The 26,825-nt window shown below is 37.6% G+C and overlaps 1 protein-coding gene across 4 annotated transcripts in view; it reads left to right on the top strand.

Moving 5' to 3' along the window:
* PDILT (protein disulfide isomerase like, testis expressed) overlaps window positions 1-19,485 on the top strand; it is a 59,085-nt gene extending 39,600 nt beyond the window's left edge. For all 4 annotated transcript variants that reach the window (XM_078152873.1, XM_078152874.1, XM_078152875.1 and 1 more), the window contains 7 exons: window positions 810-920; window positions 1,005-1,130; window positions 3,249-3,446; window positions 5,847-5,967; window positions 8,706-8,884; window positions 11,938-12,024; window positions 19,276-19,485. In XM_078152873.1, coding sequence (XP_078008999.1) covers window positions 810-920; window positions 1,005-1,130; window positions 3,249-3,446; window positions 5,847-5,967; window positions 8,706-8,884; window positions 11,938-12,024; window positions 19,276-19,356 — 903 coding nt within the window. In that variant the 3' untranslated portion in view covers window positions 19,357-19,485. The remainder of the gene's footprint in view (window positions 1-809; window positions 921-1,004; window positions 1,131-3,248; window positions 3,447-5,846; window positions 5,968-8,705; window positions 8,885-11,937; window positions 12,025-19,275) is intronic.
* The last annotated feature ends 7,340 nt before the right edge of the window (window positions 19,486-26,825 follow it).

Here is a 26,825-nt window from a genome sequence, read left to right as displayed (position 1 = left end):
ATCTCTTAAGCATGGACTCTTGGCCTAGAACGGACCTTGAAAAGTCATCAAGTCAGTTTTCCTTCCTTCTAAGCTGAACTATGTGTCTAAACCAGGTTTCTTAACCTGAGGTCCACTGGCCCCCATGGATAGATTTCAGGGGGGCAGTCCATGAACTTGAATGGGAAAGAAACTTACATATTTATTTTCACTAAGCTTTGGTTTTATTTGTACCCATAGGTGTTTTATTTTATGCATTTAAAAACATAAAGCCCCCTTCTGAGAAGTGGTCCATAGACTTCACCAGATTGTCCAAAGGGTCTGGGACTCCAAAAAAAAAAGGTTAAGAAGCCCTGATGTAAACCATTTCAAACCATCAACAATCTAATAGCCTTTTATAGATATCTATCTATATGTACATATATTATGCTTAGTTGTAACCCTCTTTAGGGTGGTGGGGATAGGGAAGGGAAAAAATAAAGTAAAAATTGCACAGCAGAGAACAAAGGCAACCAACAAGGAAGCAAAGAATAGCTGGGCAGCTTTGAAAATGGTATAATATTTATCATACAGATTCTTTTAAATGGAAATTTATTGTTTTATATTAAATCCTCTCTTATGGTGTGTTGTGTACATGGCAATGTTCTTCTTTTCTCATTTTGTTTTTCAGTTTAAAATAAAAAACATTTACAAAAAAAGACCACCCTTTATATATTTTTTAAAAACATGCAAAACAAAACAATCTATTAGCTAATGAATATTTGTTGTAATCCTACTATATGTGGCCAGTATAGGCACTAGCCTAAAATGTTTTTCTTCTTTGATTTAAGGGAACAATTGTGCATTTTGAAGAATGTGAAGAAGATGGGCACCACTTGAGGGACCTCAGCAAAATAGTTAAATTCTTCACCATGGACTTGGTTATAGAGTACAATATAGAGGTGAGTGTATCAAAGATGCGAAAATGGAGAAGAATGATGTTGGTCCCAAATATATGGCTTACCCTTTTCTTTTTGATATTTCAGACTGTGGACCATATTTATGATATGCACATTAGGAATCACATCCTGCTCTTCATCTCTAAGAACTCCACAGAATTTGGTGCCTTAGTTAAAGTTTTTGAGTCTGTGGCTCTGAAGTTCAAGAACAAGGTCTGTGAAAGGGACTGTTCATCTTTTTATGTTTGTTTATCTGAGGTCACACAAATGTCCAATAGTACAAGCTTCTCTGTCGGGAAGCTGTTCATTTGTCCCAAGCTATCTATTTACACAGAAAAGCCTCAATCCAATAGCTACTGCTCTTCTATAAGTAGGACAAAGAGGTATTTAGATTTCTTTCCATAAGAACCCAAAGTATAGACTCAAAAGAAGGCCCAATTTTCATAGTGGTTTACATACGATTGACATGCTTTTTATTCAAAATAAAATAGACAAAATCCACGTTTCTCACCTCCAAGACTTTTTCCATATGTCTCTTCCTTTTCTTCCTAACTCTCAGTTCTTTACTATTCCTTTTTTGGGAAAAAGTTTGCCTTTTCTGCCTTTTGCTATACCTGGTTGGTTTGGCCTAGTCTGAAAAAGACAAGTAGTACAAGTACTATTCTTTTAATTCTATAGATGTGGAAACTGAGGTTTTTAGAGATTAAATGCCTTTTTTTGGTGGGGGGGGTAAGGGGATGGGGGGAGGGGGAGGGAGTCTGGGTCTCCTTATCTTGCCCAGGCTGAAAGTACAATGACCATCAAGAACCTGAGCAGCTTGGAAGCTTTAATCTCCATTTCTGAGCCATTTAATCTCCATTCTGGGCCAGTCCACCTCTCCTGAGACAGCTTGGTGGCCCTACATACCCAGGGCGTCACCATGTTGTTACAGACTCAGTGCGGGTGTCTGATCAGCTTTAGCCCAGCGGCAGCTGAGCACACCCGGACTCAATCTACCATCTTTAACCTCTCCAGGAGCAGAGTTACAAAGAATGTACTATCATGCAAGGCAAAATACTTGTTTAAGATAACACACCCAATAGGTTGAGAGCTAGAAGTGAAAGCTAGGTCTCTAGGTAAAGCCATAACCAAGGTGAGCCAATGGAAGCTTTGTTCCAGGATATAGAAATTTAACGCACACAATCCTTTGGCTATAACTTGCTGCAAGTGCCCTGGCAAAAGAGAAAAAAAGATAATTGTGGTATAGAATCTATATTGTAGAGAGATTCATTTATCAGCAATTCTCAATTACCAATGGTTGGATTACCACTTAGTGAATCATGCAGAATAAAAGTTTTACCCTGTTCTTCCCAGCAAGCAGCTGGGCTGCTTCCTTAGTCACTGGTTGATGTGTGCTTAGTGGCTATGATTTCTCATTAGCATACCTGTAACTAGGAATTTTTAAACTTGTTGGCAAAGGCAGACAGTGATGGGCAGGAAGTGGGCAATGCTCACTTCAAGGGCAGACACCTAAGAGAAGGAAGCTTATCGAAGGACACCATGAGATTTCTGTACTGCTGAAGGACTGACTGTAAGGCATGAAAGAGGCTGGGGGCTGGAGATGTCTCCATCCCAACTCTTAGATTAGTCCAGAGTTGCTAATGGTGGGGCCAAGTGAGGAGATGGAATGTGGATTCTGTGATGGGTGTAGCAGGAGTGAATGTGCCACAGGAGGAGGTGGTCAGTGTCTTCTAGATTATGATGTCTCAGAGCAAAGTCACAGGGAGGGGAAAGTAACAGTTCTGAAAGTAATAGGAATAGAGAGCAGGGCCTTAGAGGAAGAGAATCTCTCCAGGAACAGTGGCAGAGTTCCAGAACTACTTATGGAGGTAGGGGAGTAAAAGGAGGAGGAAGAAAAGGAAAGGGAGGGGGGAGGGGGAGAAATCGGAAGAGGGGGAAGAGGAGAAGGAGAAAGAGGAGGAAATGCTTAGATTTTCTGTTGTTTTGATTTATCTGTGCTTCCAACAGTAAGAATAATTGAGAATTTGTTGAGATAGATGTATCAAACACAATACCTGCCAAACCAGAATAAAATGTAGTAGGGAAATATTTTTAAAAATAAATAAAAATACACTAAAACATAGATAATATTACATTTTAAAATGAGGCCTGCAGGGATCCTTATGTTTGGGTTAGTGGCCCTTATTTCTATTTGAGTTTCACTCCACTGGTTAAGACAACATGGGAAAAGAAATGAAGCTTGACATCATGTGATATTTGATCTAGCAAAGCTCTTCCACTTTGGCAAAGAACTCCGACATAATTTTGTTTTATTTCGTTTTAATTTGGCAGCTCATCTTTCTTATTGTGGATACAGACAAAATTGACAACACCCATGTTTTAGAATATTTCCAGATCACTTCCTGGGACATTCCTGGTGTCCGAATCCTAAACCTGACTAAGAACATGAGATATCAAATGCCTGCAGAGGAGATAACTTTCAAAAATGTGAAAAAGTTCTGTGAGAACTTCTTGGATGGGCTTGCAAAGGTTTGAGGGTTTGGTTTTGTTTTGTTTTGTTTTTGCTTTTTGGGCAAGGGATCAGTGGTATAAGTTCTTAATTTTCCACAGTTCTGTTGGTCAGGACCTGCCTTATGGGTAGACATAATAGATACCACCTACATAGTAAAAAAAAAAAAGATATTGGTTTGAATTTAAAATATTCTGTTTTACTGGATGATAGGAAAAAACTTTAACTTTATCTGATAATTTTAAAAATTCTCCTTCCTTTTTGGACAGATCCAGTTATTTCAATGAATACATACCAATATGGGTAGAATATTTTATACCTGCCAGCAATCAGAGGCCTAAGAATGAGTTTCGGATGGTGAACTGATGAATAAGCTTGTTCCAGAGCACCACTTAGATGATACAAGATCACACAGGAAGGAAATTGTAGAACCAGCCTCCAAACTCTGATCCTCTTACTCTGAATTCAGGAGTCCTTCCCAAATCCTAATTGCCAACTCTTCAAAAGCCATTGGCATGCAATTAACTGATTTTCTAATTAAAAATAATACTGTTATTCATTAAACAAGTCCCTTTAGAACTTCAAGAAGCTATGGTTAGGTTAATTGGATTTATGTATACTTGAAAGTAAGAAAATTACAATAAAATTCAGAATTTTCACTGATTCAGATTGACTTTTCCTTCTAATTAGTCTATATTCATGAAACTTCTCTGTATGGGCATAGAAATTCATACTCCACCTCGCTTCCCCCCCCCATCCTATGTTATGTGTTATGAACTAATATTACCAAGAATTCTATGGCGAGTAAGTTATAATCTCAGTTCTCAGGGTATTCCGCCACCTATGAGAGGTAGCTAGTAAGGGTAATGCTAGAACCCCTGCCTGGAGTCAGGAAGACCTGTGTTCAAATCTAGCCTCACACACTGACCAACTGTATGACCCTGGGTAAGTCACAATCTCTGTCTGCTTCCATTTCCTCAACTGTAAAATGGGATCATCATGATACCTGTTTTCCCAAGGTTGTTGTGAGGATCAAATGAGGTAAGATTTGTAAAGTGCTTAACACACTATCTGACACATAGTAGGAGCTTCTTTAGTTCATGTTCTATCCTTCTCCCACTCCCACCCCCACTTAATTTGTGCAGAGTAGTTCATTTATTAGGTGGTAGGTCCATTTATCAAGTATTTGTAGAAAAGACTTGCTTTCACTTCTCTGTCCTAATAATAACAAAAAAAGTGATATTTTAGGACTTTATCAGATATTTTTAGAGGCATGGCCACTGTATTTGCAGAGGCATCTGCAATAAGGTGATTGTGTGTGTGTGTGTGTGTGTGTGTGATTCAGTGGAAAGATGGATCAAAATGAGGAGAATTAAAGGGGTACATGTAGGGTAGGAGGACCCTTGCCTATACAAGACATAAAGGGCTTGGAGATCAATTAAACAACAAAGCTTTATGGATTGAGTGCCTGCTATATGCTTAACCAATGGTAGATGCTGTTGGAAAATATATGAGAATTTTTGTTTAAATACTTATAACAGTTATATATAGTACTATACACACACACACACACACACACACATTTATTTATTTATATACACACACAGATAGATAGATAGCACTTTAAGGCTTGCAAAGAGCTTTTTATAGGTTATCTCATTTAATCCTCACAACCCTGGGTGCTAGGTGCTATTATTAGACCTGCTTTACAGGTAAGGAAACCAAGCCAGGCAGAGGGTTAAGTGACTTGCCCAGGGTCACAGAGGTAGTAAGTGCCTGAGGCAGGATTTGAACTCAAAACACACTGCCTCTAAATTCGACATTCTATACACTATATCACCTAGCTGCCTCTTTGCATGATATGGTATGGTGCAGTAAAAAGACTACTGTACTTGAAATCAAAAGTGACTAGGGGCAGCTAGGTGGCGCAGTGGATAGAGCATCAGCCTAGAAGTCAGGAGGACCTGAGCTCAAATCTGGTCTTGGACCAAAAACTTGACACTTACTAGCTGTGTGACCCTGGGCAAGTCACTTAACCCCAATTGCCTAAAAAAAAAAATCACAAGTAACTTTGTTCATATCTCAGTCCTGTCATAGCATCTCTGGACCTCACTTTCCTATTCTGTCAAATGAGGAGCCAGGACTAAATGGTGTCCAAGGACCTTTGCAGCTGAAAAATCTATGATTTGGATTCACCTCTACCATCCCTCTCAGTTCCAAATCTATGATCCCAGTTGACTAGAGTTCCTTCTAGCTTCAAATCCATAATTCCATGGCCTGTGATCAGTAGGTTTCAGCATGAGTCATCTCTAGTTAGGGTATAAAAGCCCTCATCATCCTCATTAGCGCTAACTGGGGCCAGGTAGCTGTGTGCTTTCCCACCTTAAAATCTCCTTGAGCTTTTGAATTTGTCTTTTCAGCAACAATTACCCAGTGAGAATATTCCTAAGGATTGGGATACTAAGCCTGTCAAGGTGCTTGTTGGGAAGAACTTCAAGGAGGTTGTCTTCAGCCATAAAAGGAATGCATTCGTAATGTTCTGTAAGTATTGCTCAGGGAGAATGAATGCATGAGAATACAATGCCACCTAAGTATTGTCATACACGTGGTTGTTGGGGCATTACTAGAGGCAGCTGTCTGGCTCAGTGGAAAAACCACTGGGCCTGGAGTCAAAGACCTGAGTTCAAATCCAGCCTCAGACACTTACTAACTGTAAGACCCTGGGCAAGTCACTTAACCCTCTGCTTGGCTCGGTTTCCTCAGCTGTAAATTGAGCTTAATAATAGCACCTACCTCCCAGGGTTGTTGTGAGCATCAAATGAAATCATATTTGTAAAGTGCCTAGGACAAAGTAAGAACTATATAAATGCTATTTAATAATAATTTAACCTCTGTTTGCCTCAGTTTCCTCAACTATATAATGGGGATAATAACAGCACCTACCTGGAAGGGTTGTTGTCAAATGAGATAATATTTGTGAAGTGTTTAACACAGTGCATGGCAATAGTAGATGCTATATAAATGTTTATTCCCTTATTCCCCTTATTGCTAAAGGGATTATATCCAAACCAACACAGTAAAATTGTTAAGAATAATACCTCTTAATTGGTTGCTATACTCAAAGCACTATTTCACAAGTAACTAGTAGTCTTTTGAGGAATAAAAAGGTATTTGGCAACACGGAAGACTCCATGGAATAGTGGATACAGTGGACATATGGATCCAAGAAAACTGGAGTTAAAAATCTCACTTGTCACAGTAGCCATGTGACTATGAACGTATTACTTCTCTAAATCAGAGGCATCTCCCTACTGCATTATAGATGACTTGCATTTTGGCAGAGGGAGTTCCAATATTTTCCTGATCCCCCTTTATCTTTCCCCTGAAATTATCTCGTTTATCCAATATGTATCTTTTTCATACATGGTTGTTTACTCTCATTCGACTGTGAACTCCTTGAGAGCAGGGACTGTGTATTTGACTTTCTTTGTATCCGCAGCACTTAGCACAGTGTCTGATGTAATAGTAGGTACTTAATAATTGATGTATCTATGAAAATATAATTGTCTGCATGTTGTTCCACGGGAACTTTAGGTGTGTCCAAGAAAGGGAATCAATGCAAGTAGCTGAAGGAGCTTGTTTTAACACTATTTTTCTTAAAAAACAAACAAACAAAAAAGAAAACAGCAAACCCCATAGTCCTATGTTTTAAAGCCAGCCAGGACACTAGAGCCAAGCTCCAATGTGTGGATTTGAGTTGTACCACACTTTTGCCAGCCTCCTGTAACCATAGCTTTATACGGTACCTTGAACTGCCCATTCTGAATCCATCTGCATCTCTGAGACTGAAATGTGAATAGGTATTTTTTGGGGGGTGTCCCAAGAAGAATGCTAATTTCTTCTTTGAAAGTCCTTATATTAGTGAGGCTGTCTACACTGGGAATTTCACAGAGGAAATAAAAAGATTCTCGAACGCTGAGGAGTCTTTAACAGTGACAGTTATAGTGCAAGTATTTCTATTCAGGAAACATTCAAAATTTGGTAGCTAGAGGAAGAGGAAGAAATAGGAGGCATGAGACATTGGGATTAGCTGTCATGAAAGGCACGTGCATAGTAGGTAGAAATTTGTCCTTGGAGCTCAGAAGAACTGGGTTCAAATCCTGCCTCTGACAAATACCAGCTATATAAACTTGGGCAAGTCATTTAACCACTAAATGCCCTCCCCCAAACGACTCTCTAAACACGGAAGTAGCACCAACAATGTGCAAACCAACAATGGTAGGAATCTCCTTAACCAAGAGCTCCCTATACCAGTGAGATCATAGGTTCTGTGCCTATCCTCTGTTTTGTATATAAAGAATATGTAATTATCAGAAAGCCAGGGGTGAGCTTCATGGTACCATTATGTGTGCATAAAGGTGTTGTTGGGGATGGGGAAGGAAGAGGAATGGAAGAAGACAGTATTGGTCTCCATTCCACTAGTGGGTCAGATAAGGTCCAAGTGATGAAATAATGGAAAATCCATAGTCTTTCACATAGAATATTGTGGGCTCCTTCCAATCACCGTTCTGTACTGACTAGAAGTCTCAAGTTGTTAGAATGCTCATTTGGCTGTGCTGAAAGTCACAGTAATGATGAAAAACAAAATCAGTGTCATTTTCTTTTAAGTAAAGCTATGGTAGAGTTAGATCCATTAGGTCCCTCTCTTTCCTGAGACCAGCAGGGGAAGCTTGCTAATGCCTTGGGGACACCTCTAAGGACAAGTAAATGGAGGTTCATGGGTAATAGGGGGTGGTTAAGGAATTACACTAACTCAGAGGCCCTGGGGTTATACCCAGGGACAGGAAGGAAGGAGTAAAGGAAAGATCCAGGGTAGGAAAGAACAGCAGCCATCAATTTTCCTTCACTTTGAAATTTTCCAAAGCTTTAAGAAATGCCCTTACGCATACTCCAGGAAAATATTGCATCTTTTTGCCATAAAGATTTTTAGATCTTGGATTAGTCCAAGTATTAAGATACCAGGCTATGAGGCAAATGGTTACTTGTGGAATTTCTTATTGCTGGACATAGCAATTCTTAGGCAATTTCTTCTCAAAATGGGATTATAGAACACTCAAGAGCAAGAAAAACATGGTTTTTAAAGGATGGTGATGCTTAGGAAGGGAAATGCTAGTGACCCCATTAGTAGTGAGAGAGGGGCTAACATGAGTTTTCCAAATCTTGGTTTAGTTTTCCCTCTTCCTTGACTATGTCTTTTCCTATTGGTACTTGTCTTACAGATGCTCCATGGTCTTATAAATGCAAGTCTCTGCTCCCAGTATTAGAGGAGCTAGGCAAGAAATACCAGTACCACGAATCTGTCACCATTGCAAAAATTGACATCACTGCCAATGACATTCATCAGATGTTCCTGGAAAAGTATCCATTCTTCAAATTTTTTCCAGCTAAATCTGATTTGGTAAGGAAATTTTCAGTCTTCCCTAAGCCCTATTCAAGGCTTGCCTTCTGTCCTTTTTAGAGTTGTGTGATAAAAATCAATGCTTCAACATTTTGATGGATACTGGATCTCATTCTAGTAATGCCAGGAGTGAAGTGGAGAGGCACTCTGTTGCTTAATTTTTTTTTTTTGTGAGGCAGTTGGGGTTAAGTGACTTGCCAAGAGTCACACAGCTAATAAGTGTTATGTATCTGAGGTCAGATTTGAACTCAGGTCCTCCTGACTCTAGTGCCGGTACTCTGTCCACTGAGCCACCTAGCTGCCCCTCAAGAGGCATTTTGGAAACTAACTCTTTCATGTGGGACGCAGGCTCAACTTCCCTTAACTCGACCCTTTCTGTGCCCTGGGTATGACTTTTCCCTTAGTGTGGGATAAGAAAGGGAATTTTAACCTGCTGGAGAGAGAGCAAGAGGGCCCAACTTCCCCCACCCACTCAAAAGCTTCAAGAGAAAGCTTCTCTTTACCAAGTCTCCTAACAGTAATGCGTGATTGATTCAATTTGGGATCTAGGTCCAGATTCCCTTGGGTTTCTCTGCTTTGAGGGAGCTGAATAACCATGAATCAATAATATCTCTTTAGTTACTCATTAATTAATTAATCAATTAATTCCTCAGCTGGGGAAACTCCAAGATTTGGAAAATTTTCCCTTCTATTTCTAGGTGTTCCCAAGGTGAGTAACTTCTTGCTATTAATCCACCCAAGGTCTCACACACACACACACACACACACACACACACAAAACCACTCTTAGTGAATCATACCTTAGAGAAACTAGTCTGTTTTTGAGAAGGCTTGACCAATACATAAAGCAAATTGACTTAAAAAATAATAAGGAATGAGAAACAAGTTCAGTGATAAGAGTGATGCAAAAAATAATGAGGGAGACAGAAGTTCATTATTGCTGATCTTTGCAATAAAGAAACAGCTACAGTTTCTTTATTGCCTCAGCATTCTCTTACGTATGATTTAGCAGCATAAGACATTCTTGTGTATGATTTAGTGGCCCCATTTCTATTTGGATTTGACACTACTTCATTAGAGGATCTCTATGGTCCCTCTTAACCCTAAATCTGAGATTCCATGGTCCTGCCTGGTTCCAAGCCCAGTGCTCCCCCTACCCCTCCCATCAACTGCCTCTCAATTATCAGCTAGTTTTTTTCCCTGAACACCTATTTTGTGCTGGTATGGTGCCACTGTATTGGAGTGTAAGCCAAAGAATAATGTAGGGTTCCTTTCTCCCAGAGACCCAGAGTTGGGTCCATGGGTGTCAAACACTCAGCCAGAGGACCACATATGGCTCACAACACTCTCAAGGGCTAGCAGAACCAGATTAAAATGTAATTGGGGAATATTTAACAAAAATAAATAAAAATACAATAAAGCATAGGTAATGTTAATATGTGGTTTCCTAAGTCGTTATATGTGGCCACAGGCTACTTATGTACCATTTTGCAGCCCCTGTTTCTATTTGAGTTTGACACTACTGGTTTAGCTGAGGAGACAAGACTAATACATTAAAACAGTTAGGAAGCAATAAAGTGTTAAGCAATGCAGTGTCTAGAATTCAGAAAAGGGAGAGATTAGTGTGGACTGGAGTGGTTGAAGAACATCCTTCACAGAGGAGATACTTGGACGGGGAGTTGAAAGATGTATAGGATTCAAATGGGTGGAGGGAGTGGGTGGGAACAGGCTATTCTAAGCAGGTTAAAATACTAGAGCTAAGAAAAGGAAATGGGAATGAGTAGGGTGTTCAGGAGACTGATGTAGTTGGAAGAAAGGTTGCTTGCTCAGAAAGATTGGGAATTAAAAGACCTTGAATTGCCAGGTGGAGGCATTCAAAAATTATCCCAGAGGCAACAGCTATTTCAGGAAGATTATAAAAACTATACACCAGAAGAAACATCACAATACAGTGGACTCTGGAAAGACCTGATTCAAATTCTTATTCTGATTATCATTCGCTTGGGGACTATACATAAGTCATGTAACCTCTCTGACTCTCAGTTCTCTTATCTGTAAAATGGGAATCATAATAGTTGTAGCAAATGAGAAAAAAAGGTATGTAAGAGACTTTGAAACATTTCAAGCTCTATATATATGTGTGTGTGCACACATGCTTGCACAGATGGTGTCCCAAAACTTTAGGACATTTAAACACTTTAGTAACTTCAGAAGTACAAATACTATAGACTTAGAAAAAACTTATCAGTTGAAAATTGAATTATTTACCTTCCTTCTACACTTACATAGTTTTGTGAACTTTGAATAATAAAATTTTAATTTTGACAAGATGGAACACTCTGTCATTATGTTTTCTGCATGCAGTAGTTTCTGGATGATGCTTTCTTAGACCAGTAGATTAGTTGTGGAAGACCTCTTACTTGGCCACCTAGATTGCTTAATCTATCTCTAATAGACTTTTTCTGGTAGAGGTCATGTCAAAACTGTCATGTATGCATAAAAACCTCATTCTCTGAATGATCTTAAGGCTAGGAATAGAAATGCAATCCTTTGAGTCACTGAGTAGCAGCTGATGTTTTTTAAAAGTTTGAAAGTTGCCTAGAGCAACGTATAGTGTAGGATGGTGGTTATGTTGAATTTTAATAAGAGATATATCAATATTTAAATATTTTAAATAACGTTTCAAATGACACTTTTATAATTTTATAACATTTATATTTTTGAAGTTATTAAAGCGCAAAACTGTAGTAACACCCTATCAGTTATTACCATATGTGGAATCCTTGGGCCAAGGAGTATGGCATTTTGGAAAGGAAACAGGATTTGGAGTCAGAGGACAGTGTTTTAAATCCTGACCTTAGACAAGTCACTTTTAAAGTTTTCTGGGCCTCAGTTTCCTCTTTTGTGAGATGAGAGCTTTTGATGAGATGATGTTTAAAGCCCATTCCAACTCCAAATCCATGTGATAATTAGGTAGCCATAATTTGCTTTCCTTCTGTAATTTCAAGGGAAGTAAAACCACTATCTTGTGTTTTGCTTTTCTTTTTTCCTAGGTTGTACCATATAATGGCGAATATACCCTGGATGCCTTTATTGAATTTGTGGAAAAAGAAATCAAGTCTCAAATGGAATCAGAGGAGGTAAAGGCTGTCTTAATTTATTCTTAATTATTATGCCCAACTTAGGGACATCAGGAACTAGTAATTAAAAGACCAATGGCACACTAGGATGGACCTGCAGTCAGTATCACAGTCTCTTCCTCCTTAGAATCAAGGACTGGCTTAGGTGTATTATCTATTTTAAGGCAGGGGAATGGACTAGATAAAGATGAGAGGTGAACTTATTCAGTTCAAGGATTGTAGGATGCTATGCTTGTGTGTGTGTGTGTGTGTGTGTGTATGTTTGTATATGTGGGTATACATGTATGCACATATAACTTTATGTGTATATGTGTATGTAAATACATATTGTATGTGTGTGTACACATGTATACACACATGTATACATATACATATAAATCTATATTTATCTTTTGGCCTTACCTGTTGAAAATTTTTTTTAAAACTTACCCAGTGATAGTCCTGAATCCAAATCTCTGTCTCGAGGTCAGGAAGGACATAGGTAGCTTACTCATCTTCCTCTTACCAAGTCTTAAATCAAATGGGAGTTACTTTTAGTCAGGCTTCTGGAGAACACTGCCAATTCTTTCTTCTCCTGGGTATCTGGGAAGAAAGCTCTTGTAGTTGTCTTCCTATTGAAGTCAACTAAATGCCCTTCAGAGTGATAGTATGGGACAATGGACAGGGGGCTGGTATTGGTGTCAGGGAGATCTGGGTTTGAATCCTGCAGCAGAGACTTACTAGCTAAGTGACCCTGAACAAGTCACTTAACTTCTTTAATCCTCAGTTTCCTCATCTCTAAAATGGAGATAATAATACCTGTAGTACTTATGTCAGAGGGTTATTAGGAGGCCCAGATGACATAATGTATATAAACTGCTACATTAATATCTGCTACTATTATTTTTTCCTTTCTTATTTTATATTCAATAGAATTTACGTAGGAATGGTCTTGGTGCAAGTCACCATCCTACTATTATTGTTCTTTGATGTTTCAAATTTAGTATACTATTGCTCAGGAAGTTCCCTGGCTGCTAGGTGGCTCAGTGGATATAGTGCCAGTCAGGAGTCAGCAAGACTCATCTTTCTGAGTTCAAATTTAGCTTCAGACACATACTAGCTGTGTGACCCTAGGCAAGTCACTTAAGGTATGCTTCGATTTCCTCATCTGCAAAATTGGCTGGAGAAGGAAATAGCAAACCACTCCAGTGTCTTTGTCAAGAAAACCCCAAATGGGGTCACAAGGTGTCAGTCATGACTAAAAAGTATTGAACTCAGGTAGTTAAAATTTATACCTTTTGTAACTGGATAAAGGTGTTGAGGTTGAATTCATCTTCTGTAAGCTTACTGAAAGCATCTTTAGGACAACTTCAGGAGTAGATAGGACAACGGATGTGACCTGCACTTCATCCCACATTAATGTCTTAAATAAGAAACAATTTTCCAGGTGGTCTTCAAAAACTCTAACATTCTTAATACATGTTCTCTTTCTTATATTCATAGCATGTGAATAAGCCATAATTGAGTCAAAGGGCTTGATATAATCTTTAAAAGCAGTATAAATGCCATGGTGCTTTTGGGAAGTTTATTCAACAATTAGTGATTGATCATAAGTTGCTCTTTATCCTCCTGAGACTTTTGGACATGCTTATTTTGTTTCTTAGCCAAAATATTGTTTTCTTTTAAGTATACACAGATTTTTTTTTTGGTGATGCAAACTATGAATATTTCATATAAAATACAGAAACACATAATGGGTTTATATCTGGACAAGTAACTAGTGTCATCTACTGGAAGGAAGGAAATAAGCATTTATTAAGGATTTTACAAATATTATCTCATTTAATCCTAGTAGCAACTATAGAAGTATAATCATCTGCATTTTGCAATTGTGGAAATGGGAGCAGACAGAGGTTAAGTGTCTGAAGCCAGATTTGAGCTCAGGTTTTCTGATTCCAGGTCCAGCAATCTATCCACTGTGCCAGTTAGCTGCTTTTGGATTTAGATGTACAATGGCTTCTCTTAAGAAAGAATGGAATCTGGGGCAGCTAGGTAGTGCAGTAGATAGAGCACTGGCCCTGAAGTCAGGAGGACCTGAGTTCAAATCCGGCCTTAGACCAAACACTTGACACACTTACTAGCTGTGTGACCCTGGGCAAGTCACTTAACCCCAATTGCCTTAAGAAAGAAAGAAAGAAAGAAAGAATGGAATCAGACTTGCGTCTGAGAAAAAGTTGGTAGAATGCTTTGCTTGTAATTCTGGCTCTGCTTTGGAACATTTGAAGCAATAATTATTGCTCTTATCCAGTCTTAGCACTATCCAGTTTTGCAAAGAAGCTAGAATTTCAGTCACCTCTCTTGACCTGAGTCTTCTGTCCTTCATTATATTAATGGCACTCAAACTTTTGCATTTGGCCCAACTCATATTTTGGTTGTGTTGGACTTCTGGCAACCACATAGGTGACCTGAAGTTTTCCTTCTTCAGGTGTTCTGTATCTTCTTTGATTTAGTTGTTCTCAAGCTTCTGTAACATGGGTTTAAATTAAAGAGAATTTTTTTTTTGCTGCTTTGACTCCTTATATCACTTTAACCTTTTGACTTGATTTCAACTGCTGATTAAGGTAATCTAAAATTTCTAATATTTTTTTGATTTATTGATTCCATTCTGCAGTTTTCTTTTTTGTTACCTCTAACTGGGCAAAATGGCATTCAAGTTTTGTTATATATATATGTATATAGTATAGATAAGCTAGATAGTAATATAATCTTCCTCTGACTTTTTGCAGGGCTCTAACAGTTTCTCAAATCACTTCTGCCATGGGTGTGTTTCAATTGGTCAGTCAGAGAGGCAGGCAACAAGCATTTGCTGTATTAGGCATCAAATATTGGCCAGGACCTGTGTTAAACTCTGGCCTAACATAGATGTACAGACAACATACACACACACACACACACACACACACACACACATAAACAAAAATTAAATAGTTCTTACCTTCAGAGAGTTTACATTCTATAAGGGAAAAATAAATTAATGCAAAGCAAATTTCTTGGGGAAAGATATGAGCATCTGGAGTGATCAGGAAAAGCTTCATGTATCCTTACCTCATCTGTGTAGTCCAGAGCTGAACATATACAAACAAATAAATAACTGGAAGAAACTGGTAGAAGGGGCACTAGGGGAACCACCATGAGCTCAGAACAATGTAGAAGCTAGCAGGAGCAGAGAAGAGGAATCATCCCAGGGAAGTGGCATGGGAGCAGATAAACACAAAAACTGGCTAAGCTTTGGAAAGATGAGCATAAGGAAAGGATTAGAAAGTATACAAACTAGTAAGCAGGGTCTGGGCTTGGTGAAGAAGGGAGGAACAATTGAATAGGAACAGTTCACTTCAATTACAGATTATTAGTGTTGATCATAAGCCTTCTCTTTCTCTATCCTTTTTTTTCTAAAAAGGGAGCAGGAAGAAAAGAAAAGAAAAGCATGAGATGAAGGGAAATGTACAAGGCACAATCATAATAGTGAAAGTAAATAGTATGGATTCACTCAAAATAGAAAAGAGTAGTGAAATAAAATTGGAAGAATTCAATAATATGTTGTTTATAAAAATACACTTGAAACCTAAAGATTCACAAAGAGTTAAAATGAAGGATTGAAACAAAATTTTTAATGCTTCAGGCATATTGAAGCTTAAAGACACAGATAATGAAATAATATCAGTACTTAGTATATATGCACCAAATGGCATAGCATCCAAGTACTTGAAAAAAGGTTAACAGAATTATGGGAGAAATAGACAACAAAACTTTAATAATTGGATAGTTCAATACACATCTTTCAGAACAAGTTTAACAAAAAGATAAGTAAGAAAGAAGTTAATGACTTATGTAGAATTTTTTTAAAAAATAGATGTGATGGATTTCTAGGGATTATTCAATAGGAATATGTGTGTGTATCAGTTGCATATGGCAACTTGAATGAAACTGACCATTTTCTAGGACATAAAAAACCTCATAAACAAATGTAGAAAAGCAGAAATATTAAACATTCATTCTGACCATAACTTAATACAATTGTAACCAATAAGGGGTGTTTGAAAAAAATATACAAAGACAAAGGGAGACTAAATAATTTAACCCTAGAGAATTGGTGGGTGAAAGAACAAATAATAGAAAGAATAGGTAACTTTATTAAAGAAAATGACAAGAAACATGATGTCAAAGTTTTGGGGATATAATCAAACCAATTTTTAGGGGAAATGTATATCTCTAAACACTTTCAGCAAAAGAAAGAAAAGTTCAAAGAATTGGGACAACTAAAAAATAAATAGAAAAGCTACAAATAAAAAACTCCACCAAATGCAAAAATAGAGATTTTGAAAAAAAAATAAGTAAATAAAAGTGTTAACAAACATAAAGTACAATGACTGGTAAATAAACCTAGGAGGTGTTTTTTAAAGTAGATAAGTTCTTAGGTAATCTGATAACAGAAAGAGAAAATCAAATTGCTAAAATCAAAAAGGAAAAAAGAGAATTCATAGATGAAAGTGAAATAAAGGACATTATTAAGAACTATTTCACCTACTTGTATGCCAACAAAACTGATAACAAATGAAACAGAGTAATATTTATAAAAATACGAAGTACCCAGATTCACAGTACAATACTGGGCTCCAAGAAAGAAATTAAAGAAGACTTCCCCCCTCAAAAAAAAACCTCCCAAAGGGTCAGGGAAAGCAACCTGGGACCACCTGATTTCACCTCCAAGTGAATTCTGTCAAATATTAAAAGAACAATTAATCATAATATTACATAAATTTTTTGCAAAAATAGAGAAAGAATATCTTACTAAGTTCTTTTTGTGAGACAAACATGCTCTTGACCTAAATCAGGTATAGATAAAGCAGAAAAAGAAAAGTATAGATCAAAACCTTGAATAATTATAAATGGAAATATATTGAATAAAATATCAGCAAAGTGGTTATATTATGTTAACAAAATTATATACTATGACATGTTGGATTTATACCAGGAATAAAGGGTTGATTCAATATTTGGCTGTGTTTTGAATGAGTTATTACATTATTATCTTCATCATCATCACCATCACCTTTTCTGCCACAGCAAGTTATATTATTGAAACTGGTACAGCTACAGAGATAAACTATTCTGGGTGGCAGTCCTGGAACAGTGGAGGGGAATAGAGGATGTCAACGGTCAAGAGACAAAGTAGAAAGAAGGGGAACAATTTTCCTTCCACTAGGAAATCAGATGAGACATCTTTGCCTGATAAAATTTTTAAAAGGGTTATAGGACCCTCAGTTAGCCCTTCATAGACTGAAGATCTTGATAGTCCCATCAAGCATACCTCTGCCTTCTCCCTAGGTGGTTAACATTCAGTGAAGTCCTCATTGATTGATTTAGTTCATGGGATGAAGATGAGGAAAGAGAGAACTTTAGAATTCATAGAAATATAGACTTAGAGCTGGAAGGGACCTAAGAGGTTATCTAGCTCAACCCCATCATTTTACAGCTGAGGAAATTGCGGACCAGATACAGGGAATGATTTTCCCACAGTCATACAAAGTAGTAAGGAGAAGAGGCAAGATTTGAACACACATCCTCTGACTCCAAATGTAGTGAGCTTTCTATCATCTCTCTGTGCATATATCCTCGTCCCATATGTACCTTTTCAAACCCTTTCCTCTATTTGATAGGGAGTTAGATAAGATGCAGTTGCTGCTATCCCTACTATTTGAGTTGGGACAACAGGAAACTTCACTATATAAAAAGATTCAAGCATTAGCCTACTATCTCTTTAAGAGAGCCTTATCCTGGGCTAGCTTCCCTCTCAACACTCCTGGGAGCTCTGATTTGACTCTCTGGGAGATGGGCTGCCCCTTCTCTTGATTCAGCTGTATCAGTGGTTAGATTGCCCTCTGGGCCAGCTATAAACCAATTCCTGAAGTCCTTTGCATTGCTTTTACCCCATTTCTCACCAAATATTTTACATGCAAGTGAAAGAGTTTCCTAGTTTTGACTCTGAAGGCAGACCCCCAAGAATGGAGTCTTCATGTTACATCTTTACAAAGACACAATTAGATAGTCATGTAATTTGGACATATTTGTAAGACTAAACCCATGAAAGTCTTTGAAATTTGTTTTGATTGTCCTCTAAGCTCATTTTCTAAGCTTTCTTCCTATTCCCTGGCCTTGCCCCCTAGTATCCTGAATGCTTCATTGTAGTACCCCATTCAGGTTTGTCCACATGCATGCCCCAAAATTATTCTGCCATACTTGGAGGCAAAGGACCTGGGTTTAAGTCCTGACACTGTGCCATTTACTATCCGTGGACCTTGGATATGTCATCTCTTTACTAATTTTCTTATTTGCCAAGTGGGGACAAAAATCCTACTATATATACCCATCACAGAGCTATTGTGAAGATCAGATGAAATAGTGTACATAAAAGGCTTCATAAAAAGAATGATTCTTATAAACATGAGTTGGAAGAGGAGGAAGAGGAAGAGAAAGAAGAGTAGGAGGAATAATTTGAATTCCTTCAGTGTCTTGCACTAATTCTTCCAGAGGAAACTGATCAAATTCACAATAAGTTGTTTATAGATGATAATAGCTTAATTTGTTATCATTTCTGGCTACATTTGCATTTTAAAAAGGTCTCCTAGAACTAGCAATTCCTTAATGCCAAAGAACAAAAACCCAAATGGTGGAATTTCAGCAAGATGGCAGATAGAGGAGAGATATTTGGGAACAGGAGACTTTTAAGGTCTCAATTTATACCATATAGATATATGTCTTGTATGAGTATGTGTATGTGCATGATGATTGAATTGTACACTCATTTTAACGTGATTAGGTGAGGGAGACCATCTCATTATTATTTTTGTAACAACCATGTATTCACCATCTTGTTTGGGTGTGCCTAGATAAGCCTATTACATCCAACGTGTTTTTTAATTTTTGTTGCTGGGCTAATCAAGGGACTTTAGCAATAGGACAAAACACATGCAATAAGAATAACCTCTCTCTCTCTCCCTCTCTTCCCCCCTCTCTCCTCTATTTCTTCCTTCCTCCTTCTCTCCATCCTTTTTCCCTCCCTCCCTCATTCCTTCCTTCCTTCCTTCTTTCCTTCCTCCCTTCCTTTCTCCCTTTCTTCTTTCCTCCCTCCCTCCCTCTTTTTCTTCCTTCCTTGCTTCCTTCCTTCCTTCTTTCTTCTCCTTTCACACCCATAATCCCTTGCCTTTGATTTAGTGGTCATTTGAGGAAGAAGAGTCTGATGAGCAAGAGGAACTTTCTGTTCAAGATTGGAGAAAAATCAAGGAAGACCTGTGACCCCTTAAGGACCAGGAAGAAAGATGTGAATCGTTTACAAGTCATAGGACACATAGGACTACTTCATTCAGAGTGAAAATATTCTAAGAGAAAATAATAAATACCCAGAATAAAAAAATCCCTACTTGACATTGTCTCTTTTAGAGTCTGTCATTCCAAGCTGGAAATCATTCTCTGGTTTATACCAACTTCTGGTTTTAAATTCAGGCCCATTTTCCTTGCAGAGACACTGTAGCAGAGTCACAACACCAGGGTCACAGCCTCTAAGGCCAAGGTAACCAAGCAGTTGAGAGGAACTTGCCTGCTGAAATGGTTTCACAATTGGTAAAAACTTAGATGATGATCTCTGGTGAGAATGACTCACCCATGGCTCTATTGGAATCATGGAGACTTCATGGCCCAAAGTTGGAACATTTGGTCACCAACCTAGCCTTTTTTTTTTTAAAGTGTTAATGATACCTTTTGTTTTTTACACCATTGTTATACCATGTCCATCTATCCACCAGTGAACCTTCCCTTAGAATATTGAAAAACACTTTAGCAAAATTGATTCACAATTGATTAGACAAATGCAAATCAAAACAACTCAGAGGTACCACATCACATCTATCAGATTGGCCAACATGACAAAACATGAAAATGATAAATGTTGGAAAAGATGTGGGAAAATTGCAACACTAATGCATTATTGGTGGATTTGTGAACTGATCCAACCATTCTGGAAAGCAATTTGGAACTATGCCCAAAGGGCTATAAAACTGTGCATATCCTCAGACCACTTCTAGGTCTATATCTCAAAGAGATCATACAAATGGGAAAAGGACCCCCATGTACAAAAATATAGCAGCTCTTTTAGTGGTGGAAAGAATTGGAAACTGAAAAAAGAAAAAAAAAGAATTGGAAACTGAGGGGATGCCCATCATTTGGGGAATGGCTGAACAAGTTGTGGTCTATGAATATAATGGAATACTATTGTGTTATAAGAAATGATGAGCAGAAGGACTACAGAAAACCCTGGAAAGACTTATATGAATTGATGCTGACTGAAGTGAGCAGAACCAGGAGGACATTGTACACAGTAACAGCCACATTATGCGATGACTAACTTTCACAGACTTACCTCTTCTTAGCAATGTGAGGATCTAAGACAACTCCAAAAGAGTCATGATGGAAAATGCTGTTTACATCCAGAAAAAAGAACCATGGAGTCTGAAGACAGATCAAAGCATATTGTTTGTTATCTCTCTTTTTGTTTTGTTTCTTCTTTCTCATGGTTTCTCCCATTGGTTCTAATTCTACTTTACAACATTACTAATGTGAAAACAGGTTTAATATGAATGTATATGTTGAGCCTATATCAAATTACGCACCATTTTGGGGTGGCGGGAGGGGAGAGATGGGGAGAAAATTTGGAACTCTGAGGCAGCTAGGTGGCGCAGTGGATAGAACTCTGGCCGTGGAGTCAGGAGGACCTAAGTTCAAATCTGGCCTCAGACACTTGGCTCTTACTAGCTGTGGGACCTTGGGCAAGTCACTTAACCCTGACTGCCTCACCAAAAAGCAAAAAAAAGAAACAAAAGAAAACTCCAAATCTTATGGAAGTGAATATTGGAAACCCAAAGTAAATAAATTTATTTTAAAATTGATTTATGAAACAACCTTATCTAATGGTACATACAATTTTCTGCACCTATGGTCTGCCATCTTGCTATCAAGAAGAGATCAGAGAGGGAAGAGGAAGAGAAGAGAATAAGAATTTATTAAGTCTTACTATTAATGTGCCAAGCATTGTGCTAAGTACTTTACAAATATCTCATTTAAAGGGACAAAAATTGGTCATTACGATTAACCTGATTTGGGCTGTCTTTCCAAGTTCTTTTTGTTTACGTCATTACAATAATTGTGTTCATACTAGTCTTTTCAAGGTTTTAAATTCTTTTTACTTTTTTCCTTTAAAATATCTTATATTCATGTATCAAAATTTCTTCAAACAATTCCCATTTATCTGATCAGCAGCCATTTGGTTTGCTTTTTTTTCTGCTACAAGTGCTATTAATATTGTAGTGTATGTGGGATCCTTCTTTCTTTGGCCTCTTTGGAGCATATGTCCAATAATGCCTGATGAATACTTAAATGGCACCCTAAATGGGCTTGTGAAGAAAACAGACACTTTTCATGACAAGGCATGGAGTTCTTTCTTTTTGCCCAAAGGCAATGAAATTGAAATTTTTTATTTTCTATATTACTTGGTTCTTAAACTCCTGAGGTAAGATTTCCTTTTTTAAATTTTTTTATTAATCTATTTTGATTTATCAACAATTACTTCTATAAACTTTTGAGTTTAAATGTTTTCTTCCTCTTCCTCTCTCTCTCCCTCCCCAAGATGGCATGCAATCTGATATAGGCTTTACATATACATTCCTATTAAACATATTTTCACATTAATCATGTTATAAGGAAGAATCAGAATGAATAAGAGAAATCACAAGAAAGAGGAAACAAAACAAAACAGAAGAAAGAAATAGCAAATAGTATGCTTCAATCTGCATTAAAATCCCATAGTTCTTTCGCTGGATGTGGACAGCATTTTCCATCAAGAGTCTTTTGGAGGTGTCTTAGATCCTTGCATTGCTGAGAAAGTCTAAGTCTATCAAAGTTAGTAATTGCACAATGTGGCTGTTACTGTGTACAACATTCTCCTGGTTCTGCTCACTTCACTCAGCATCAGTCCATACAAGTCTTTCCAGGTTTTTCTGAAGACTGCCTGCTCGTCATTTCTTATACCACAATAGTATTCCATCACATTCCTATACCATAACTTGTTCAGCCATTCCCCAATGGATGGGCATCCCCTCAATTTCCAATTCTTTGCCACCACAAAAAGAGCTGCTATAAATATTTTTGCACATGTGGGTTCTTTTCCAATTTGTATGATCTTTTTGGGACACAGCCCTAGAAGTGCTATTGCTGGGTCAAAGGGTATGCACATTTTTATAGCTCTTTGGGCATAGTTCCAAATTGCTTTCCAAAATGATTCGATCAGTTCACAACTGCACCAGCAATGCATCAGTGTTCCAATTTTCCCACATCATTTTCCTATTTTTTCATGTTGGCCAATCTGATAGATGTGATGTGGTACCTCAGAGTTGTTTTGATTTGCATTTCTCTAATCAATAGTGACTTAGAGCATTTTTTTTATGTGACTATAGATGGCTTTAATTTCTTCATCTGAGAACAGCCAGTTCATATCTTTGGACCATTTATCAATTGTGGAATGACTTGTATTCTTATAAATATGACTTAGTTCTCTATATATGTTAGAAATGAGGCCCTTATCAGAGACACTGGTTGTAAAAATTCTTTCCCAGTTTTCTACTTCCCTCCTAATCTTGGTTGAATTGGCTTTGTTTGTGCATAAACTTTTCAATTTAATGTAATAAAAATTATTCATTTTGCATTTCATAATGTTTTCTATCTCCTGTTTGGTCATAAATTCTTCTGTTATCCATAAATCTGACAGGTAAACTATTCCTTGCTCTCCCAGTTTGCTTATAGTATCAGCCTTTACATCTAAATCATGAACCCATTTTGACTTTATTTTGGTATATGGTATGAGATGTTGTTCTATGCCTAGTTTCTGCCTTACTCTTTTCTAGTTTTCCCAGCAGTTTTTGTCAAATAGTGAATTCTTATCCCAGAAGCTGCAGTCTTTAAGGTTTATCAACTAGTACATTAGCATAGTCATTGACTGCTGTGTCTTGCATGCCTAACCTATTCCACTGATCCACTACTCTATTTCTTAGCCAGTACCAAATACTTTTGATGATTGCTACTTTATAATACAGTTTAAGATCTGGGATGGCTAGGCCATCTTCCCTTGCATTTCTTTTCATTAATTCCCTTGATATTCTGGGCCTTTTCTTATTCTAAATGAATCTTCTTATTTTTTCCAACTCCATAAAATAATTTTTGGTAGTTTGATTGGTATGACACTGAATGAGTAAATTAGCTTAGGTAGGATGTTTTTCCAATTATTTAGATCTTACTTTATTTGTGTGAAAAGTGTTTTGTAATTGTGTTCATATAGTTCCTGGGCTTGTTTTGGTAGGTAGACTCCCAAATATTTTATAATGTCTACAGTAACTTTAAATGGAATTTCTCTTTCTATCTCTTGCTGTTGGGTTTTGTTGGTAATATATAGAAATGCTGATGATTTATATGGTTTTATTTTATAGCTTGCAACTTTGCTAAAGTTGTTTATTATTTCAGGTAGTTTTTTACTTGATTCTCTAGGAATCTCTAAGTATATCATTGAATCATCTGCAAAGAGTGATAGCTTTGTTTCTTCTTTGCCTATTCTAATACTTTCAATTTCTTTTTCTTCTCTTATTGCTAAAGCTAATGTTTCCAGTACTATATTAAACAACAGTGGTGATAATAGATATCTTTGTTTCAACCCAGATCTTATTGGAAATGCTTCTAGCTTATCCCCATTACATATAATGCTTGTCTAAGGTTTTAGGTAGGTGCTACTTATTATTTTAAGGAAGACTATTTATTCCTATGCTCTCTAGTGTTTTTAATAGGAATGGATGTATTTTGTCAAAAGCTTTTTCTGCATCCATTGAGATGATCATGTGGTTTCTGTTAATTTTGTTGTTGATATGACTAATTATGCTGATAGTTTTCTTAATATTGAACCAGCCCTGAATTCCTGGTATAAATCCTGCTTGGTCATAATGTATTATTCTTGTGATAAATTGCTGTAATCTATTTGCTAATATTTTATCTAAAATTTTTGCATCTATATTCATTAGGGAAATTGGTCTATAATTTTCTTTCTCTGTTTTGACTCTTTCTGGTTTAGGTATCAGCACCATAGTTGTATCATAAAAAGAATCTGGTAAGACTCCTTCTTTACCTATTTTCCCAAATAGTCTATATAGTATCAGAATTAATTGTTCTTTAAATGTCTGATAAAATTCACTTGTAAATCCATCTGGCCCTGGAGATTTTTTCTTAGGGAGTTTATCAATGGCTTATTCAATTTCTTTTTGTGAAATGGGGTTATTTAAGTAGTTTACTTCCTCTTCTATTAATCTGGGCAATTTATATTTTTGTAAATACTGAAGTATCTTCTTTTTGAGGGAGATGTTTACTATACAAAGGCAGGCAAGTGTTTCTACCAATGTTAGCCAAGTAAGGTGATAATCAGCTTGTACCACTTTTAGACCTGATTTGGGCTAGGTCTCTCTAAAACAGCCATTGATAGATTACATATAAGATAAAAAATAATGATGATATAACTCACATCTATTTGGTGCTTTAAGGTTTGCAAAGCACTTTACAAATATCTCATTTTATCCTCATAATAGGTGCTGTTATTATCCCCATTTTACAGAAATGAGGGGAAAAAAGGGAGGTTAAATGACTTAACTAATATCTTCCTGATTCCAGGCACAGCAATCTATCACTGTACTACCTAGCTGTCCTAAGATGGCCCTAGGGTTAAGGAAATGAATGGAACATAGACAGTGATTCCTAGGATCATAGATATATGTGAATGGGATCTCATTGACCATCAAGTCCAACATCCTCATTTTACAGATGAAAAAACAGGGAGTCCAGGTTAAGTGACTTGCCCAAGGTCACACAGGTAATAAATGTCAGGGGTGAGATATGAACTCAGGCCCTCTGTCTCTGGAGCAGCACACTTTCCATTGTACCCCATGTCATTTGTTCACTTATCCTTCGAAAAGTAGAGGATTTGGGGGCAGCCAGGTGGCGCAGTGAAAAGAGCTCAGGCCTTGGAGTCAGAAGGACCTGAGTTCAAATCCAGCCTCAGACACTTAACACTTACTAGATGTGTGACCTTGGGCACGTCACTTAACCCCGATTGCCTCACCAAAAAAAGCCAAAAAAAAAGAAAAGTAGAGGATTTTACAATGAGTAATTTTTCTAATTCATTAGAGATTTGAGATATTAGATTTGTATTAGAAGCATTTATGGCAAATATTTATTGCAAATTATTTTTCTACAATCAAATTCAGGTTCAGATCCTACCTCTGACATCTACTGACCTTTGTGACTTTAGACAAGTCATTTAGTCTCTCTGGAAAGCCTCACTTTCTCCTCTGTAAAAGCAGAAGGTTGGACCTGAATGCCTTCTAGCCCAAAATCTATGATTGTAAGATCTTCACTGAAAATATTACTTCTGCCTCTTCTGCTTTCCTGACAACTTTGGGTTAGCTGAATGATTGTCTTGAGCCTATGCTGCCAAATCTGTCTTTGCTACATGGATTTCACAAGAAAAAAAAGTTTTTATTACTGCCACTGGTGGTGCAGAGGATAGAACACCTGACTTCTAGTCAGAAAGGCCTTAGTTCAAATCCTACCTCAGACACTTATACTTGCTGTGTGATCCCTGGGCAAATTAACCTCTTGTCTGCCTTGGTTTCTTCATCTATAAAATAGGATCAGATTTAAAGATCTCAAAGTTTCTTCTAGCTCTAACTCTACACTCTCAAGATTCTATGACCTTGGAGCTGAAAATGAAGGAAAATCTTTCCCCAAGCATTGCAAAATCCAACATTTTTCAAAATTTTTGAGATAGTTTTTGGAGGTAGAGAACATCTCTTACTGGAGCCGCAGCCTCTACCTGGAGGTTATTCTTATACTGAAGCCTCCTGGTTAATCTCATTCATCACAAGATACCCTTTACATTGACTCCCATTAGCTGACTACTTCTTGGCCAGGATTACTCCATGACAAGAAGTCTAAAGACATCAGAGGTCACTGAAGCTGATGGAAGGCTGAGCCTCTCAATGAGTGGCAGACCTTTTCTGGCCCACTGGAACTTGTGACCATTCGTAAGTGTTCCGGCACCTTAGATGCTATGGTGTGGAACTAACAGGGGGTGGAACTCATCTCAGGGGGCAATGTGATGAGGAGAATGAGCATTCTGGGAAACGCCAGCCCTAGCTACCAGCTACAAGTCACCATGGGCAAGTCACCATGTCCTAGCACCCAGGAGTCGTTAGTTGGGTCCACCACATCTTATAGAAGCACAGAAATAGCCTTTGGCTCTGGAATTTGCTCAGTTTAGACAGAATACTAGGTGCCAGAGTGGTTGGTATTCAAGGCATGTTCAAAGCTCACCTGATCATGCCTCAGGGCTGCATGAAGGGTTAGGGTACTGTGCCCACTGTGCCCTTGTTGGTGACTGAGAGAGGATGGCCAGCACTCTGGGCACTGCTTCCTTGGTTAATCTCTAACAGCATTCACTTGTTGCTCAAAGTTACAAAGTTAAGGCTTTTTTATTTCTAGACAAGGGCATAACACCCTACATGTTAATTTACTGTAGGTCATAGCAAATGAGGAAAGTCAGCTTGGTGAGAAAAGGAAAACAAACGGTGAAATGACCCCAGTTAAAACAAACCCAAACCCCAAGGAACAAACTAAGAGGAGGT

Source organism: Phascolarctos cinereus, unplaced genomic scaffold, assembly GCF_003287225.1.
Source record: "Phascolarctos cinereus isolate Bilbo 61053 unplaced genomic scaffold, phaCin_HiC Scaffold_4;HRSCAF=312, whole genome shotgun sequence".
Taxonomy (NCBI): domain Eukaryota; kingdom Metazoa; phylum Chordata; class Mammalia; order Diprotodontia; family Phascolarctidae; genus Phascolarctos; species Phascolarctos cinereus.
This window is presented reverse-complemented; position numbering and strand designations above follow the sequence as displayed.